Genomic DNA, 18,165 nt, shown 5'->3' with positions numbered 1-18,165 from the left:
AGTCCACAGCATTGTACGCAGTTCATGGAGCACAGCAGGATGCATTTCTGCCCTCTGATGGCAGAGGATTTGTATCTGGTTTCTGTCTTTGCCACTGCCAAGCTGTGAGACTCTGGACACATTCTACTCCGTGCCTTCATCGCCTCATCTGTCAAATGGAATCTCTTCCACAGGACTCCAGTGAGAACACAACACACAGCACAAGGCAAGAGCTCTGAGCCACCACGTGGGGGCACCCATCAGGGTTCCCTGCCCCTGGGGTTGCAGCCACACAGCCTTTGCTGCTCCGGGACAAGCCAGGCAGGCTGTGTCTGACCCTCGCTGCTGCTCCTCCACCTGGAACACTCGTGCACAGACCACACCGTCTGCCCCTCCCTCCCTTCAAGTCTCTGCTCACCCTGCACACATCTTCAGGGAAGGCTTCTCTCAACATCTATTGAAAGCCCCTCCTCCTGCCCTCTGAGTTTCTGCAGCACCCATCACTTCCTCACATACTCATTTACTCATGTTTCTTGTTAGTCTCTCCTGGCTAGAACACGAGCTTCACGAGGGATTATTGACTGTTTCACTGATGCACCAAATGCATGGACAGAAAGAGTGACACAGAACAGAGTGACACAGAACAGAAAGAGTGACACAGGTCTTCAGGAGGTATTAGTTGAATGAATGCACATGGGTAGGAGTGAGAGCTGCTGTTCTGCAGGGCTGCTGTAAGACAGTCAGTGCAGTGGACACTGAGACAGCGCTGCCCGTGGCATGCAGCCCCTGGCTGGCAGACTGATGGTGGACATTCACACAGGCACCCTGAATTCACTCAGGCAGTTGTATTTATCCTAGGGAATATCCATGTGAAACCACATCACCACACAGTGCGCGACGGCAAGCCTCACCTTCGACTGCAGCGAGGTGTGGATCTTCATCAGCACGCTGTCCATCTCGCTCAGCTTGTGCCCAATCAGGGGGCTGTTGGGCCCTGAAATGTGGCCAATGTGGTCCAGCCCCAGGTAGTGGAGGATTAACATGTCCCAATCTCCTCTTTTTAATACTTTATCCAAATGCCTCGTGACATTATTATCCACCTTTGAAGGGGAAACACACGTATAAACAGCTCACCTAATTTCCCTGGATCTTCACTCCCCGGGGAAAAGGCAACAGTCATCTTAAAACCTAGGGGTTTATTCAGGTTAACAGGATTTGGGTGAGTTGAAAGACAACAAAATCTATGTCATTAAAAATAAATAAATAGGCAGGACACAGCAGCTCACACCTGTCATCTCAACATTTGAGGAGGCTGAAGGGGGAAGACTGCTTGAGGCCAAGATTTCAGGACCAGCCTGGGCAACATAGCAAGACCCCACGTCTATAATAAATAAATGAACATTAGCATTAGATTACACTTTTGCTAATACTGTTTTTATGTTTCTAGGCTATGGATCGAAGATATAATACAGATAATTTAAATGAGCAAGGGTTGTTCTAACAAAAACATTTTTCTGTGGGATCACTGCTGAGCTTGATGGGCATAACTAAAAGTTAGCAAATGGGCAAGTTAAATAGATCCCAAGTTGTCACGAGGTAACTAAGGGCAACGGGCAGTTAATTAAAGACAGGACAGTACCCAGAGTTGAAGTAACCAGCAGGACAGTGAAGCTGAGGGCACCTACATGTGTCCTACAAGAAGGCTGTTCTTGGAGGGAAAAAGACACAGCACTCAGTGATCACATTTATTTCTGAAATAAGCACATCATGGAGGAGAGATTAGCAGTTGATCAGCCCCAGACAGAGCTGTCAGCCTGGTGAGCCCTGACCCCTCAGCTCGCTCATCTCCCTCCCACTAAAAAAATCTCCCATGAAGGCCGGGCGCGGTGGCTCACGCCTGTAATCCCAGCACTTTGGGAGGCCGAGGCGGGTGGATCACAAGGTCAGGAGATCGAGACCATGGTGAAACCCCGTCTCTACTAAAAATAGAAAAAATTAGCCGGGCACAGTGGCGGGCGCCTGTAGTCCCAGCTAATCGGGAGGCTGAGGCCGGAGAATGGCGTGAACCCGGGAGTCAGAGCTTGCAGTGAGCCGAGATTGTGCCACTGCACTCTAGCCTGGGCGACAGAGCGAGACTCCGTCTCAAAAAAAAAAAAAAAAAAAAATCTCCCATGAAGAGAAGTGTTTCTCAATGATGCCATGTACAGTCAGGAAAACTCAGTCATTACTGAAAAGTAACTGTTGAAAGCGCCCCGCTTTGGACCAGGATAGGACTGCAGATGTTCCACAAGGCCCAGCCATCTAGGAGGTGATGGTGGCTAGACCCCAGGCCAGGAAGGTGTGGTGTGCCCCTGCCTCAGCCCCAGGGTCTGCTTTCTAACATGTGGGTCTTTGTTGGAAAAGCTCCAGGAAAATCTCCTCATGGCCAGGCCCCACCCAGTCCACCACCTGCCCTCAGGGCATGAAGAGGCTCTGCTTGCAGCAGAACCAACAGGGTGTGGAGTCCTATAGCTCTGCCATACGCAGAGGATACCAGCCTGTTCTGCCCACCTGGGGAGTCCCCACTCACCCATCACAACTCGGCTCAGACGGCCCCTTGGCTGTGTCACCCTTTCTGATCCTCTCTGCCCCTCAATGGCACTCAGCTGTTCTAAGCTCTGGGTTCCATAAAACTCTGCTCACACCTGCTTCAGGTTTGTATTTCTGGGTTGTCAACTGATTACGTGAGTGAATAATTTTTAAAACTGTCCATAGTACTCCCCATAAATTAATAAAACCAAATACAAAATAGTATCATCTCTCACTAAGCAATGGTGATGCCAGGCTCTATCTAGTATGATATTCTAGTACGATTTATTTTCTTATTTTAAAAACTGACCTCTGTGTAATCTGACACGAAAAATGAGGTTGTTCCATCATATTCCACAAAATGTTTTGGGAATAATTTAACCCAGGTTTCATCTCCATAAAAGATTATTCTTTTTCCAGCTGTTTTTGCTTGTCTTATCACACTGTCTTCCAGCAGCGCAGGAGAATTGAGGTTCCTGACGACATCGACAAAGCCAGGGAGGCTCCCCGTCATCAACGCCTTCAGTAAGAAAACGCAAGAATTAGACTACTGAATCCGAAACCGGAGCATGAAAAGGGCACTGAAGAATTTTTTTTTTTGAGACAGGGTCTCTCTCTGCTGCTCAGGATGGAGTTGCAGTCACACAATCATGGATCACTGCAGCTTTGAACTCCTGGGCTCAAGCGGTCCTCCCACCTTGGCCTCCCAAGTAGCAGGGACTACAGGTGTGCGGCACCACACCCGGCTTTTTTTTTTTTTTTTGGGTAGATACAGGGTCTCGTTATGTTGCCCAGGCTGGTCTGAAGATCATTTTATGGACAAAATAGGTGAGCATAAAGCTAGGGTATCCCTAGTACTGGTGGCTGGGTCAAAGTTAGGACAGTAATTAGGGTAAAGAAGAGAAAGTGGCACATAGATTCTAGTAAAAAACTGTAAACTCAATAATAATAAAGATAACCATATTAAAGGACATTCATGGCTCATAATAATCTTTCCAGCTGATAAGAGGTTAAAGGAAGTGGCTAGGGATAGCGAGACAACAACAGCAGCCAGAGAAGCAGCTATGGGTTCGTGATGTAGCTGAAGCAAATGGCAAAGTGAGGTATACATTAAAAACATTAACCTATGTATTCAAAGCCTCTGCCAGGTTCCCAATTAAGATTCAAATCTCCACGTGACAAGCAAAGTCCATATGACTCCTAAGAATCCAGCAATTCCAACGTCTACCTTTGAGTGGAAAACCAGGATGAAAGCAGTCCTAAAGCGTCAACTTTCAGCAATTTACAAAGTGAACTGGTCCAGGGAGGCCAGTGGGATAGTCTCTTCTGCTCCCGCCCTCAATGTTGCACCATATTTTCTGGGAGGGGTTGGGGGTGACGTGTCCTTATACCCTTCTGATAATATAATTGAGTCAAGAATTTCCCTGCTTTTAGCATAGAACCTAAGAGGCCATCGTAATGGGTAACAGATCTCTGTGATTTAGAGTTATAGAGCCACCTCAGCCAGCACTGGCATCCTGCAACCTGTGCAATGAAAATAAACAGGAACCTGGATAACACCAGCAGGTGAAATAATTTTACCAAGACATCTTTAACGGTAAATAAATGCAAGTATGAATTATCCAGACTTCTGGAATGCCACGGGGAGGAGCTCAGCAAAATCTCTCCCCCAGGAGCAATAATAAAACTGGATGAAACTGTCAAAAGCAACCATTTTAGTACTTTGGAAATTCACCAAAATTATAGAACAGATTGAGAAGAGCTTATTTAAGAAAAAAACGGAATCTCAGTAAGAACAGCAAGTGCCATGGTGTTTCCACACAGGGCGGCTCCCACCTCCCTCCTTTCCAGCTGCAAGCTGCAGCAGCCACCGAGAAGCCTCACACCCAGGGAGGTTAGGAAAACACATCAGGGGTGCTGAAGCACAACCTCTGACCAATCACTGGCTGACCACTAAGCTATGCGGAGCCTGGGCTTAGCTCCTGAGGCTTCCGGAGCCTCAGGAAGACAGGCTTAAAAATAAAAACAAGAACTTAGGCCGGGCGCGGTGGCTCAAGCCTGTAATCCCAGCACCTTGGGAGGCCGAGACGGGCGGATCACGAGGTCAGGAGATCGAGACCAGCCTGGCTAACACGGTGAAACCCCGTCTCTACTAAAAAAATACAAAAAAACTAGCTGGGCGAGGTGGCGGGTGCCTGTAGTCCCAGCTACACGGGAGGCTGAGGCAGGAGAATGGTGTAAACCCGGGAGGCGGAGCTTGCAGTGAGCTGAGATCCGGCCACTGCACTCCAGCCTGGGCGACAGAGCGAGACTCCGTCTCAAAAAAAAAAAAAAAAAAAAAAAAAAAGAACTTAAATACCAAAAGAACCAAAAGACCTAAGTGAAGACATCAGTTGCCGCATGCTCGCATGCTGCCGGGGAGACTGACTGCAGAAGTCGTTTACGAAGTCACTATACAAACAACCAAAATAACCCTAACAGCCATCAACATTCTTAGGGTGGGGTTAGAGCTGAGGTGGGGTGTGCCTGGATATACACATTTGTTAAATTCTGTACGTGCAAAAATGTAATTGTATAAAAATTACATTTCAATAAAGTTATTTTTTAAAATGTGAGCCTCTCTCACCCCAAAATCCCACTCTTTTTTTTTTTTTTTTTTTTTTTGAGACGGAGTCTCGCTCTGCCGCCCAGGCTGGAGTGCAGTGGCCGGATCTCAGCTCACTGCAAGCTCCGCCTCCCGGGTTTACGCCATTCTCCTGCCTCAGCCTCCCGGTAGCTGGGACTACAGGCGCCCGCCACCGCGCCCGGCTAGTTTTTTGTATTTTTTAGTAGAGACGGGGTTTCACCGTGTTAGCCAGGATGGTCTCGATCTCCTGACCTCGTTCGTGATCCGCCCACCTTGGCCTCCCAAAGTGCCGGGATTACAAGCGTGAGCCACTGCGCCCGGCCAATCCCACTCTTTAAAAGGCAGACAATTACTCTTGGTGAGTATCCTTTTAGACCCTTTTCTGTGTGTGTGTGTGTGTGTGTGTGTGTGTGTGCATGTATAAAATCACAAATATATGAAAGTACATATTTTTTACCAAAATGGTAGCAAACTATACAAATTAGTCTCAAACTTCTTCAATTAATAACATATCATGAACCTCTTTACCTAGGGAAAATTTAAAGTGGTCCCTACCCTCTTTAAAAATATCAGTGGGAACCCAAGCTAGTGTGAGGACAAAGGGGGTGCCTTATAAAAGCCACAAAAGAAGGGATGAAAACAGAAAACTTTTATATTGTCAAGATGTTGTAAACAAAGTCAACTAACATGATAAACTGAAACAATTATTGACTGTGGACATGACATACAAGACGTTACATCCATGATGTATAAAGAGGTTTGGATCAAGGAGCGACAGTCCTGTGGAAGCTGGGCGGACTACATAACAGAATCCACAAAGCAAGAAAGCGGAATGGCCAATAAACATATGCAGAGATTCTGGACTAGTAATCAGAGCAGGGTAAACAGAACAACCCATAAGCCAGTTTTTGTTTATCATATTGTGAAAATTTAAAGATGGATGATCTCTACCCCGCACAAGAAATGAGGTGAACAGGTGCTCTTGAAATGCCGTAGATGTGAATACAGGTTGACTGAGCCAGTATCTCCATGGCCACCACCGTCGTCCAGGCTGCTGTGGGCTCCAGTCTGAACTATTATAAATGCCCTAGCACCTTTTCTTGCCCAAATCCCATCTGGACACAAATCAGACCCTGCTACACCACTCTTTAAAACCCTTCCATAGTTTTCCTTCTGCTGGGTTTGAACACTGAACGCCATCGCCCAGAGCCTCGAGGCTCTGTGCAGCCTCACTCCCATTTACCTCTTCATCCTCATATAGGCCCTCTTTTGTGTTCCCTTGCCCTTCATCCACACAGGTCACACGCAGCTCACACAGAAAAGAATCTAAAAGGATACTCATCAAGAGTAATTGGCTGCCTTTTAAAGAGTGGGATTTTGGGGTGAGAGAGGCTCACATTTTAAAAAATAACTATTGAAATATAATTTTTATACAATTACATTTTTGCACGTACAGAATTTAACAAATGTGTATATCCAGGCACACCCCACCTCAGAGGGGATTTGGCATCCCCTCATCCCAGAAAGTGTGCAGGCAGCGAGTGGGCCGCACTCACAGTCCTAGGAAATCTAAGGGAAAGCTCAGGTCTGTCAATCAATGCCGGCTATTGTTATGACTAGAAAGTGCTTGAAGAATGAGAAGGCATTCAAAAATAAGTTACAGGACTTTAAAACAAAGCTGCTACAGGGTCTTAGCAAGTGAAAGCTCACTGGACATGTCAGGGTTGGCGTCTGGTTGCAAATGTATCAATACCAGGAGATGCTCTGAGCCCTTTCTCGGACTAGAGGCAGGGCAGGGGACACTTTCCTCAACCAACACTGCCCAACCTACCAAACTCCAGAGCTGTACAATCCTAACTCCAGTATGGGCTTTCTGTTCTAGCTCCTCCCTGATGGAGAAATAAGGAGCAAGAATCCTCAAAGGACTGAAAACAAAAGAAAACACTAGCTCTGGGGTGAGGCTCCCCAGCAAAGGTGAAATGAAACCAATAAGCTGGAGACAGAGGCGCCAAGAACCACAGTGCCAACGTGCTGGTCTGAATAGAACCTGGAGCCTGCACAATCACTTACACATTTTCTCAAATCTGCCTGTTAAAATCTTTAAAAAAAAAAAAAAAAAAAGGAAGAAAAGGGTTCCTTCCACACTTCTGAGAGAGCAGATAAAGAAATCGGTGTTTCTGAGATCAGGGGCGTGGATGTCTCTTTCAGATTCCCACCGCTAGTTTCAGCAGAACGGCAGAAACGGAGTGCTGTGATCAAAGGTGCCTGCCCCTCTCCTTCATTCTCCCTCACCTCCCGCTCCATTCCTTCCAGAGCAGTTGTCACTGTCTGAAACGATCTTCATTGATTCATATTTTACCGATTTTCTATTCCTCCAATTAGAAAGTAGGCTCCATGGCCGGGCGCGGTGGCTCACGCCTGTAATCCCAGCACTTTGGGAGGCCGAGGCAGGCGGATCACAAGGTCAGGAGATCAAGACCATCCTGGCTAACACGGTGAAACCCCGTCTCTACTAAAAATACAAAAAATTAGCTGGGCGCGGTGGTGGCGCCTGTAGTCCCAGCTACTCTGGAGGCAGAGGCAGGAGAATGGCGGGAACCCGGGAGGCGGAGCTTGCAGTAAGTTGAGATCCAGCTACTGCACTCCAGCCTGGGCGACAGAGCGAGACTCCGTCTCAAAAAAAAAAAAAAATAGAAAGTAGGCTCCATGAGGACAATGCTGTCTTGTTCTTCACTGCATCCCTCCTGTCTAGAACAGCATGTCACATAGTACATGCTCAATAAATATTGCTGAATGAAGGTCACATCACATTGAAATGTGGCAGAGAGAGTAAAACATTCAAGGAAAAAGTCAGTGAGCGATATGGCACTGTGCTTCCTCCAGTCTCAGACTGCTTTCATCCAGCGAACATTCGCTGAGCATCGACAACCCGGGCTGCCCCCAAGCCTTCAATCAGTAAGCAGCTCCTTCTCACCAAGTAACAAGCTGTCACCCCATCAATCACACAGCAAAGGCTCCGTCAGAGACTTTATGCCACACTCACACGCAATACACTCACAAACACAATTCAACCCCTCTGCTCCTTTCTGTCCCCAACTTTATTCATCCTTCCACTCTCAGTTTAAATGCAATTTCCTCAGCCGGGATTTCTCACCCACTAATCACATCCTGTTCCTTCCCATCATGCACTAACCACACTTTACAACTGCATGTTTTCTTTCTTTCTTTTTTGAGACGGAGTCTCGCTCTGTCGCCCAGGCTGGAGTGCAGTGGCCGGATCTCAGCTCACTGCAAGCTCCGCCTCCCGGGTTCACGCCATTCTCCTGCCTCAGCCTCCTGAGTAGCTGGGACTACAGGCGCCCGCCACCTCGCCCGGCTAGTTTTTTTTTTTTTTTTTTTTTTTTTTAGTAGAGACGGGGTTTCACCGTGTTAGCCAGGATGGTCTCGATCTCCTGACCTCGTGATCCGCCCGTCTCGGCCTCCCAAAGTGCTGGGATTACAGGCTTGAGCCACCGCGCGCGGCCTCTTTTTTTTTTTTTGAGATGGAGTCTTGCTCATCGCCAAGGCTGGAGTGTAGTGGCGCAACCTCGGCTCAATGCAAGCTCCGCCTCCCGGGTTCACGCCATTCTCCTGCCTCAGCCTCCTGAGTAGCTGGGACTACAGGCGCCCGCCACCTCGCCCAGCTAATTCTTTTGTATTTTTAGTAGAGACGGGGTTTCACCGTGTTAGCCAGGATGGTCTCGATCTTCTGACCTCGTGATCCACCCGCCTCGGCCTCCCAAAGTGCTGGGATTACAGGCGTGAGCCACCGCGCCCGGCCCAACTGCATGTTTTCATATGCTCCTTTGTTGAGTGACTGTATATCTAAAGACTAAAAGCTACATGAAGGCAGAGATACTATTTTCTCCCCGATTGTATACCCATTAAAATATCACCACATAGTAGTTGCTCAAAAGTTTTCGAGCCAATCAATAAAGGCTTACTTTTTTTCTTTACCCATGGTTCTTGGGAAATGCACTATGTACTTCAAAGCTGCTGTCAGTAGGCTGGACACCTGAAGGATATGGTGGAAACAGTGGTAATTGTTGAGGCAGATCATACTAATTGGATCATTATGTATACTGTTGGATACTTTTGGAGAAGTCACATTTAACTTATCTGGGTTTGCTTTCCTATCTATAAGATCTAGAGACTGAACTAGATCAGCTCTAAAGGCTCCTTCTAAGATTACAAATGACCCAATGGCGATTAAAGAAGAAAGCAGGTTACCAAGAATGGTATATCTTGGGGTAGGTTAGCCTGGGTGATCTTGCTGTAAATCTTTTTTTTTTTTTTTGAGACGGAGTCTCGCTCTGCCGCCCAGGCTGGAGTGCAGTGGCCAGATCTCGGCTCACTGCAAGCTCCGCCTCCCGGGTTCACGCCATTCTCCTGCCTCAGCCTCCCGAGTATCTGGGACTACAGGCGCCCGCCACCTTGCCCGGCTAGTTTTTTGTATTTTTTAGTAGAGACGGGGTTTCACCGTGTCAGCCAGGATGGTCTCGATCTCCTGACCTCATGATCCGCCCGTCTCGGCCTCCCAAAGTGCTGGGATTACAGGCTTGAGCCACCAGGCCCGGCCTATAAATCTTTTATACTTCCCGTGAAGCATGAGTTTTGGCTACTTGACAAGAGGCACAAATCATGGGTCTCAGTTCCGTCCTGTGTGAGGCTCCCTCAGCGTTCTATTGCCCCAGCCAACTGATAGCACAAAATTTCCACTTTCTTAAAATTGCAACTCCAAGCGAAAGACTACAGAGGCCCCCTTTAAATCTTCAAAAGAGCCAAACCATGATTCATTAAAACATTAAGGCCAACTTACCTTGATTCGAGGCATAGTAACTGTAGGTGGCTTTGCTTCAGCCACAAAACTGTGAGATGCTCCTTTTTCCACAAGATAAGTTGTGTAGGGCATAAATTTCACACCCTTTGATCCAAACACAAAATCATCTCTCAAGGCATCTATCAGAACAATAACAACTTTACTGAAGAGAGGTGATGGCAGCGTGGTCCAGTTAGAACTGGCTCCTAAGTGTTTGAAAGAAAAAAAGGAAATTGAACTTTGAACTTTCCTAAGCATTCAAGCACCTCCACAATCTAGCTTCTACCTACTTCTCCAGCACATATCCTGCCATATCTATATAACCCAACCCAAAAGGAGGAGACTTCTACTTGGTAGGTAGTGCTGCCGGGAATGGACGGGGGTTAATAGGAGTAATCTCAGGGACCCACAGTAGTAAGCAGTTAATTATCCTTAGTATAGTGAGGAGTACCAGGGCAGGGGAATCCCTACGTAAGCGTCCTGGGATGGGACATTTAGGGAGCTTGACCTAAAACCCAGAGCTGCAAGAATGGGATGGCTGGGTGTTTATATACTGCGTTTCGCGGTCAGCGGCTGGTGTGTGCACGTGGTCCAGAACCAGGGCTCCTTTACTTGCTGTATATGGCTGGGTAGATGAAGACTAGGAAGGGGCCTAACGCAGAAAGGCCTTAGCCACTAGGCAGGGAAAACACCTTGGAGGAACGTAAGAGACCCAAACGCGAAGGGATCGGCAGGGGTCTTATCTGTAGTGTGCTAGGGGGCAAAAAGGGCGCCTGGAACAGGCAGTGACCCAAAGGCTCCTCAGGAGAGGGGCGGGGGCTCTGGACGAGTAGAGCTGGAGAGGCCGGATCCCAGGTATGGACACAGCTTACTTTGTGGTGATCAGGAAGGAAGGTCGAAGTGGGGCCAGTAGAGGTGGTTGCCACAAAGTTGTAAGAATACAGAAAAGAGACGCTGGAGCGGTTAAAAAAAAAAAAATTCTGGGGTGGGGACCATAACGGGAGACCACCGGGGAGCGCCGAGAAGAAATCCGAGCAGTGACGCTCAGAAAAAGGGTCTTCTAGGGGATGTGGGGTCAGGGGAGCGGAGATGCTGGGGAGGGGTCCGTACCAGCCGAGGGTTCGGGCGCTGGGGGCTCTGCTCCGTGTACCGCCCTCGCAGAGGAACGAACGGGAGCCGGAAAGAATCCCCGAAGGAAGACTGCGATCCCTAGCACCTCGATCGCTACGCAACAGGTAGCGAAAGTCCCGGAGCCCAGCCGCATCGTGGACACGCCAGGCAGGATGCGGAACCGACCCCACCTGGAGCTTCGCCCTGCTGCACCCGCGCTTCCGGCTCCAGGTAGCCGTCTCTAAGCAAGAACGCCAGGCCTTACCGTCGCAGCCACAGTGGCGTCACGTCCGCCGGCGGGCCACAGTGGCGCGTCACTTTCGCCGGCGCGCCAAAGCGGCGTCACGCTGGAAATACGCCCGGCGGGCGGTGATCCAGGCTCTCTGCGGCGGCCTTCCCTGCGAGTCCGCGGTGGGCGCAGCCCACTGCGAGGTACAAGGTTTTAGAATTTTTTCAATTTGGAAAGCCGGGCTCAGTGGCTCACGCCTGTAATCCCAGCACCTTGGGAGGCCGATGCGGGCGGATTCACGAGGTCAAGAGATGGAGACCTTCCTGGCTAACATGGTGAAACTACAAAAAATTAGCCGGGCGCGGTGGCGGGCGCCTGTAGTCCCAGCTACTCAGGAGGCTGAGGCGGGAGAATGGCGTGAACCCAGGAGGTGGAGCTTGCAGTGAGCCCAGATCGGGCCACTGCACTCCAGCCTGGGCGACAGAGCGAGACTCCGCCTCACAAAAAAAAAAAAAAAGTTTATTTGAAAATTTTATTTTTTAATGGACACATTGTAAAGGCACATATTTATGGGCACGATTTGATGTTCAGATAAATATATATTGTTGTCTTAATTTAATTTAGGAGAGCTAAATAATTAAACAGGCCAAAGTACATAAGAAAGCAGCAGCCTTTTATTGCAAATATGCACACACTCTTGGGGTAGGTTCTCCAGTCCTCAGGTATGGGGCCAGAGAAGCCCACCGGCCTCTGCTGGGGAACTTTTATGCATTGATACTGGAAGGGGGAGGGCAGTGGGCGGGATAAGGGCGTGATAGGGGCGTCTCAGTAGGCGTGGGCGGGTAAGTTTGATTTCTTCGGATTGAGGTCACCTGGCCGACGCTCCGTTGCCCTGCACTTTCTGGGCGCGGGAAAGTTGGTGATGAACAACACGGAAGCAATCGGGACTGTGCCATGTTGTTCACCTTCCTCCATTTTGGTCCCTTCTCCCTCACCCAAACAGTCTAACCTCTTATTAATTGTAGGAATTTGGGGCGCCATTGTCAGTCTGGCTGCTTCCTGCTGTTAAGGGGCGTAGTTAGGGTCTGAGGTTGGCAGTTGGGTGTAGGGATGCAGGAGCATTTGGTTGAAGGTGACTGGGTGATTTCTTGGACCCTAGCTCGGAGAAATTTTATTAGAATGGGAGCAAAGCATAACATAAGACAGAGGATTAGTATGGGAATTAGGAATGGAAGCATCTGCTGTACTACAGGCAGCAGTGATACCAACAATTTAAGGGGGCATTAAATTGTTGAAGCTCCTTTTTGATTTTGTTTAACGTTTGGACGTTGGTGTCAACCAGGCCTAATCCATTTATGTAGTAGCAACACTCCTCTCCTAGGGAGAGGCATGCTCCTCCTTTTTCACCAGTAAGAAGATCTAATGCCCGCCTATTTTGTGCTGCTACCTGGGCTACTGAGGTGATTTGACGTTGTAAAGAGGCTAGGCTTTCAGCTGAAGCCTCTATGGCTGCTTGGACCTGAGTGGAGAGGGTCTGTGTGGATTGAATCGAGTGGGTGAGGGCCCCTGTTCCAAGTCCTGAGGCTACTAGGGACGATGCTAGGGAAACCCCGATAACTAAGGGAAGAAAAATGGCCCGTTTTTGGATTTTATTGCTGGAAGTGGTAAGCTGGGAAGCTAGCTCGGACAATTCTCCTTCGCCATATAGGGTTAAAGTAGGCACTAAAGACACCGGAACACAAAGGGATTGGGTGATGGAGGTGTGGTTAAGAGTTTTAGATAAGGCCAGGCGCGGTGGCTCAAGCCTGTAATCCCAGCACTTTGGGAGGCCGAGACAGGCGAATCACGAGGTCAGGAGATCGAGACCATCCTGGCTAACACGGTGAAACCCCTCTCTACTAAAAAATACAAAAAACTGGCCGGGCGAAGTGGCGGGCGCCTGTAGTCCCAGCTACTCGGGAGGCTGAGGCAGGAGAATGGCTAAACCCGGGAGGCGGAGCTTGCAGTGAGCTGAGATCCGGCCACTGTACTCCAGCCTGGGCGACAGAGCGAGACTCCGTCTCAAAAAAAATAAAAAATAAAAAATAAAAGAGTTTTAGATAAAGTTTGGTCACACCAGAAGTAGCCGCCAACAGGAGCCATCTGGGTCCCGCTGGGAGCTTGGGTATGATTACACCACGAAGGGTTGGGAGTAGAGTAGCAGAAAGGAAGGGTTTGACTTTCTGGATCATGGTATAATGAGACTTGAGGTAAGGATGTTGCTTGAGAGGAGCTGGTAGGGTTGGTGGTGATATTGAAAGCGGCTGGTAGAGGGACCGCCACTAAGGGAGGTTTCCCGAGTGCAGCGCAGAGGAAGCAGTGGGAGAGGTTTTTCAGTCCAACTGCCTGTGTCAAGTTAAGTCCGTGGCGAATAAGTGTCAACCATGAGAATGGGTCCTCATTGTTAGGGGGTAATGGGTCCTCATTGTTAAGGGGGCTTAACTGTTTTTGTAGTTTTTGTTCATGAGATTTTATGGCTGAGGTTAAATTTTGTAAATTTTGTAGGGCCTGTACACCTTTAGGGAGATGTACTTGCTGTACGTATACTCTCTACCTGGATGATTGTGGTGGGATATGAGGAAACAGATGATGCATATAGTCCACCTTTAACTCCCTGGGCCCACCAGGGGTCCCAGGGATCCTTAATATGAAGAGTATATTTGCCTGATGTTAAATTTCTTGTAAAAGGTCGATCTTTGGGGGTACAATAACCATTCTCACACAGTGGGGCCAACTCATGGATGTTGCAATAGTTGTATGGACACCCCAGGTTGGTTTCTTGCCAGTAATTTTTACAATTATATTCAGTTTGGTCGTACAAGAAACATATGACTGGGCGGTCATAGTTGCCGACGGAACCTAGGTCAAATTTAAGGGAGAGGGCAGCTTGATAGCCCTGGGGGGAGCAATCTGCAGTGCCTTGCATGGCTGAGTGTACCTGGTTGTTTGTAGACCAGATTTCAGTTGTAGAGAATCTCCATATAAACTTAGGATTAGTAGGAGTAACTAGGGGAATTAGAGTAAACCATAATAATGGTAACGAAGGTGTAGAGGGTAAGTTCGACATTGCTGAAATCACAAAGGGCACCCTGCCAAACTAGGTCTTCTATGAGAGTGAAAAGTCGGGAGACCCACTGGTTGGGGGATGGGTCGGGAAGGAGGGTATCTATGGGGTTTATGAGGGAAAAGTCAGTTAAGTTAAGATGAAGAATAGTGAGGAAACGGAAAAATTTGAGGAGGGTGTGGCTCATCTAACTTGTTTCTGTCTTGGTTATTTTTAGACGGGTGGGTGACAGTTGGGTGGACTGCCACTTAGCCTGAGGGGGCTGGGCTCTCTTCAACTGGGTAATATGGACCCAGGAACCGAGACCTAGAAGCTTGGCTGCTGTAGAAGTGGTGAGAATTACTGTGTATGGGCCTTTCCACCTAGGAGTAAGGCCCTTTGCATGTAGATCCTTGAGTAGAACCTGATCACCTGGAGAAAGGGCCAAGGGGGTGTCTGGATTTCCTTGTGTAGGTGGGGGAAGTGACTTTTCGGTGTGTTCTCTAAGTAATTGTCTTAAGAGAGAGAGATAGGGCAAGTAGGGTGCCAGCGGTGTGGGAAGAATAGGAAGTTCTCGTAATGCAAGAGGGCCCTCGTAAACTAGTTCAAATGGGCTGAGGCCTGTAGGGCTTCTAGGTGTCGCCCATAGTCTGGTAAGGGCAAGGGGAAGTAGGGTTACCCACGATTGATGTGTCTCTATGGAGAGTTTGGTTAGTTGTTGCTTGATGAGTCCATTGGCCCACTCAGCCTTTCCAGATGACTGGGGATGTTATGGAACATGTAGCTTCCAGGTAATGCTGAGAGAATCCGCCACCAGTTGGATTACTCTGGAAATGAAGGCCGGACCATTAGCAGATTGGATTGATTGGGGAAGCCCAAAGCGTGGTATGATTTGTTCTATAATTATGGTAGCCACAATGGATGCACTTTCCCCCGTAGTGGGGAAGGCGTCTATCCACCCTGAGAAGGTATCTACTAAAGTGAGTAGGTAGCGGAGTCTTTTGTGTCTAGGCATATGGGTGAAGTCAATTTGCCAATCCTCTCCGGGTTGATGCCCTCTAAGCTGATGGCTTGGGTGTATGTTGCGTATTGCCCCTTGAGCGTTTGCCTTTAGGCAGATTAGACACTGTTGGCCGATTTTTTTGAGGTGAGAGAGAAGGGATGGACACTCAATGATGGGATATAAAAAATTATATAGAGCTTGGTGCCCAATGTGTAGGGAGTTGTGGATGTCTCTTAGGATTTTTTGCGTTTGAGCTTCAGGGAGGACAACACGGTTCTGGATAAAGATCCATTGGTCAGGCGTTATGGTTGCTTGTGGGTTTTGTAAAAGTCTACTTTTTTCTTCTGAGGAATAGGAAGGGGAGTATTGGGGGTTTAGGAAACAGATAGATTGGGAATTTTTTGTGGGGAGTGCTATCGATTTTGCTGTGGCATCGGCCAAGTGGTTACCTTGGGCAATTGGATTGGTAGGCCTTTGATGTCCTTTGCAATGAATGATAGCCACCTCCTTAGGGGAGGTTAGAGCTTGTAGTAACAGTTGGATTTGCCTGCCATTTATAATGGGAGTTCCTTTGGTGGTTAAGAATCCCCGCTCCTGCCAGAGTGCAGAGTGTGTATGTGCTATCATGTGTGCATACTTAGAGTCAGTATATTAACAGTTTTTCCCTCAGATAGATGGAGTGCTCTGGTTAAGGTAGTGAGTTCTGCCTTTTGTGAGGTTGTGCCTAATGGTAGATGTTTAGCCTCTATTACTTGGGTGTTAGTGACTACTGCATATCCTGCATGTTTGTTTCCATGGGGATCAGTAAAGGAGCTTCCATCCACAAAGAATGTTAGTTGTGGATTTGGGAGGGGTTGGTCCCGTAAGTGGAGATGAGTTGGGGGGACTGACTGAATGACCTCAGGACAGGAATGTTCTGGGGCATGTGGGGTATTTGGGGTAGGCAGGAGAGTGGCCGGGTTAAGGGGGGAACAGGTGGCTAATTTAATGTCAGGGCTTTCTAAAAATAGGACATGAAATAGTTGTATACGGGAAGGAGTGAGATGACTGATGCACTTGTGGGAAATTAGATCTTGGAGGCGATGTGTGGAATGGACGGTGAGGGGACCTTTTAAGGTAAGTTTTAAGGCTTCTTTGGTTAGTTCTGCTGCCGCGGCTAGAGCTCGTAGACAGGTTGCCACCCTTGCACCGTGGTGTCTAGCTGCTTGGAGAGATAACCAACTGGTCTAAAGGCTGTTCCTATTGGTTGAGCCAAGAGGCCCATGGCTACTTTTTGGCGTTCATCAGTGAAGAGATAAAACGGGTATTGGGGGTTAGGCAATGAGAGAGTGGGGGCTGACAGCAGACACGACTTAAGGCGTATAAAAAGAGTAGTGATTAGTTTTGGATTGGACAGGGGTCCTGTTGGGGACTCTTTTGCAGCCTGGTAAAGGGGCTTGGCCAGGACCCCAAAATTTGGGATCCAATGTCGAAAGAATCCTACCAATCCTAAAAAAGATAAGATTTCTTCTCCGTTGGTTGGGGGATGGGGTGAGGTCCTGAATAAAACTTAATCTGTCTATAGTAAGGGACTTGGACACAGGAGTAAGTTCTATACCTAAGTATATAACCGCAGGGAGACAAAGTTGGGCCTTTTGTCTGGTGACTCTGTAACCTAGCCCTCCTAAATAATTAAGGAGGAGGGCGGTGTCCTGTAGGGAGATATCATGTGAAGGGCTACACAGAAGTAAATCATCAACATACTGGATAATTGTGCTAGAACTGATTGGGCACTGGGCCAGATCTTTGGCCAATGCCTGTCCAAAAAAATGGGGGCTGTCCTGGAAGCCCTGGGGGAGGACTGTCCAGGTTAACTGAGTAGACATATGGGTTTCGGGGTCTTCCCAAGTAAAGGCAAACAGAAAATAGCAGTCAGGGTGTAATGGAATGGAAAAGAATGCATCCTTTAAATCAAGGACCGTGAAGTGAGAGGTTTTGGGAGGTATACGGGATAAAAGGGTATATGGGTTTGGGACCACCGGGTGAAGGGGTGGCCTGCCCCTCCACACCTGTGGGCGTTTCTCATTCAGTGGAATGAGAGACTTGAGAAAAGAAATGAGACACAGAGACAAAGTATAGAGAAAGAAAAAGTGGGCCCAGGGGACCTGCGCTCAGCTTACTGAGGACCCACGCCGGCCGGTCTCTGAGTTCCCTTAGTATTTATTGATAATTATCTTTACCATCTTAAAGATAAGGGAGTGGCAGGACAATAGGATCATCGAAGGGAGAAAATTAGCAGTAAGACATATGGACAAAGATCTCTGTGACATAAATAAGTTCAAAGGAAAATGCTGTGCCTTGATATGCATATGTAAACATCTCCACAAACCTCTTAGCAGCATTGCTCCAGCAAGTCCTGTCAGCAAGTCCCACCTTATGCCATAAGGCGGTTTTCTCCTATCTCAGTAAACAGAGCATACAATTGGGTCTCACACAGAGATGTTCCATTGCCCAGGACGGGCAGGATTTTTAACCAGCAAGCTGCCTTCAGGCACTTGTTTAACAAAGACACACCCTGCACAGCCCAAAATCCATTAAACCTTGAGTCACCACAGCACATGTCTCTTGCAAGGACAAGGTTGGGGGTAGGGTCACAGATTAACAGCATCTCAAATACGGAACAAAATGGAGTCTCTTATGTCTACTTCTTTCTATATAGACACAGTAAGAG

General features: G+C 48.1%; 1 protein-coding gene and 1 long non-coding RNA gene across 49 annotated transcripts in view; one reads left to right on the top strand and one right to left on the bottom strand.

Moving 5' to 3' along the window:
- The window catches only part of PIGG (phosphatidylinositol glycan anchor biosynthesis class G), a 48,402-nt gene extending 36,620 nt beyond the window's left edge, over nt 1-11,782 (bottom strand). For 15 of the 48 annotated variants that reach the window (XR_001444617.3, XR_013417616.1, XR_013417617.1 and 12 more), the window contains exons 1-4: nt 11,142-11,421; nt 10,032-10,237; nt 2,858-3,067; nt 891-1,079 (exon numbers count right to left, since the gene is read on the bottom strand). Coding sequence is in view for 23 of the 48 variants with exons in the window: in XM_078002768.1 (XP_077858894.1) it covers nt 891-1,079; nt 2,858-3,067; nt 10,032-10,237; nt 11,142-11,295 (759 nt within the window). In the remaining 25 variants the exon portion in view is untranslated. Of the gene's footprint in view, nt 1-890; nt 1,080-1,267; nt 1,356-2,857; nt 3,068-9,156; nt 9,228-10,031; nt 10,238-10,903 lie in introns of those variants that run through there. The other 33 variants (XR_013417615.1, XR_013417623.1, XR_013417625.1 and 30 more) reach the window with 10 other exon arrangements.
- LOC144341060 (uncharacterized) overlaps nt 1-18,165 on the top strand; it is a 558,577-nt gene that overhangs the window by 142,802 nt on the left and 397,610 nt on the right. The gene's annotated exons all lie outside the window — the stretch shown is intronic.

Source organism: Macaca mulatta, chromosome 5 (genome assembly GCF_049350105.2).
Source record: "Macaca mulatta isolate MMU2019108-1 chromosome 5, T2T-MMU8v2.0, whole genome shotgun sequence".
NCBI classification, from domain to species: Eukaryota; Metazoa; Chordata; class Mammalia; order Primates; family Cercopithecidae; genus Macaca; species Macaca mulatta.
This window is presented reverse-complemented; position numbering and strand designations above follow the sequence as displayed.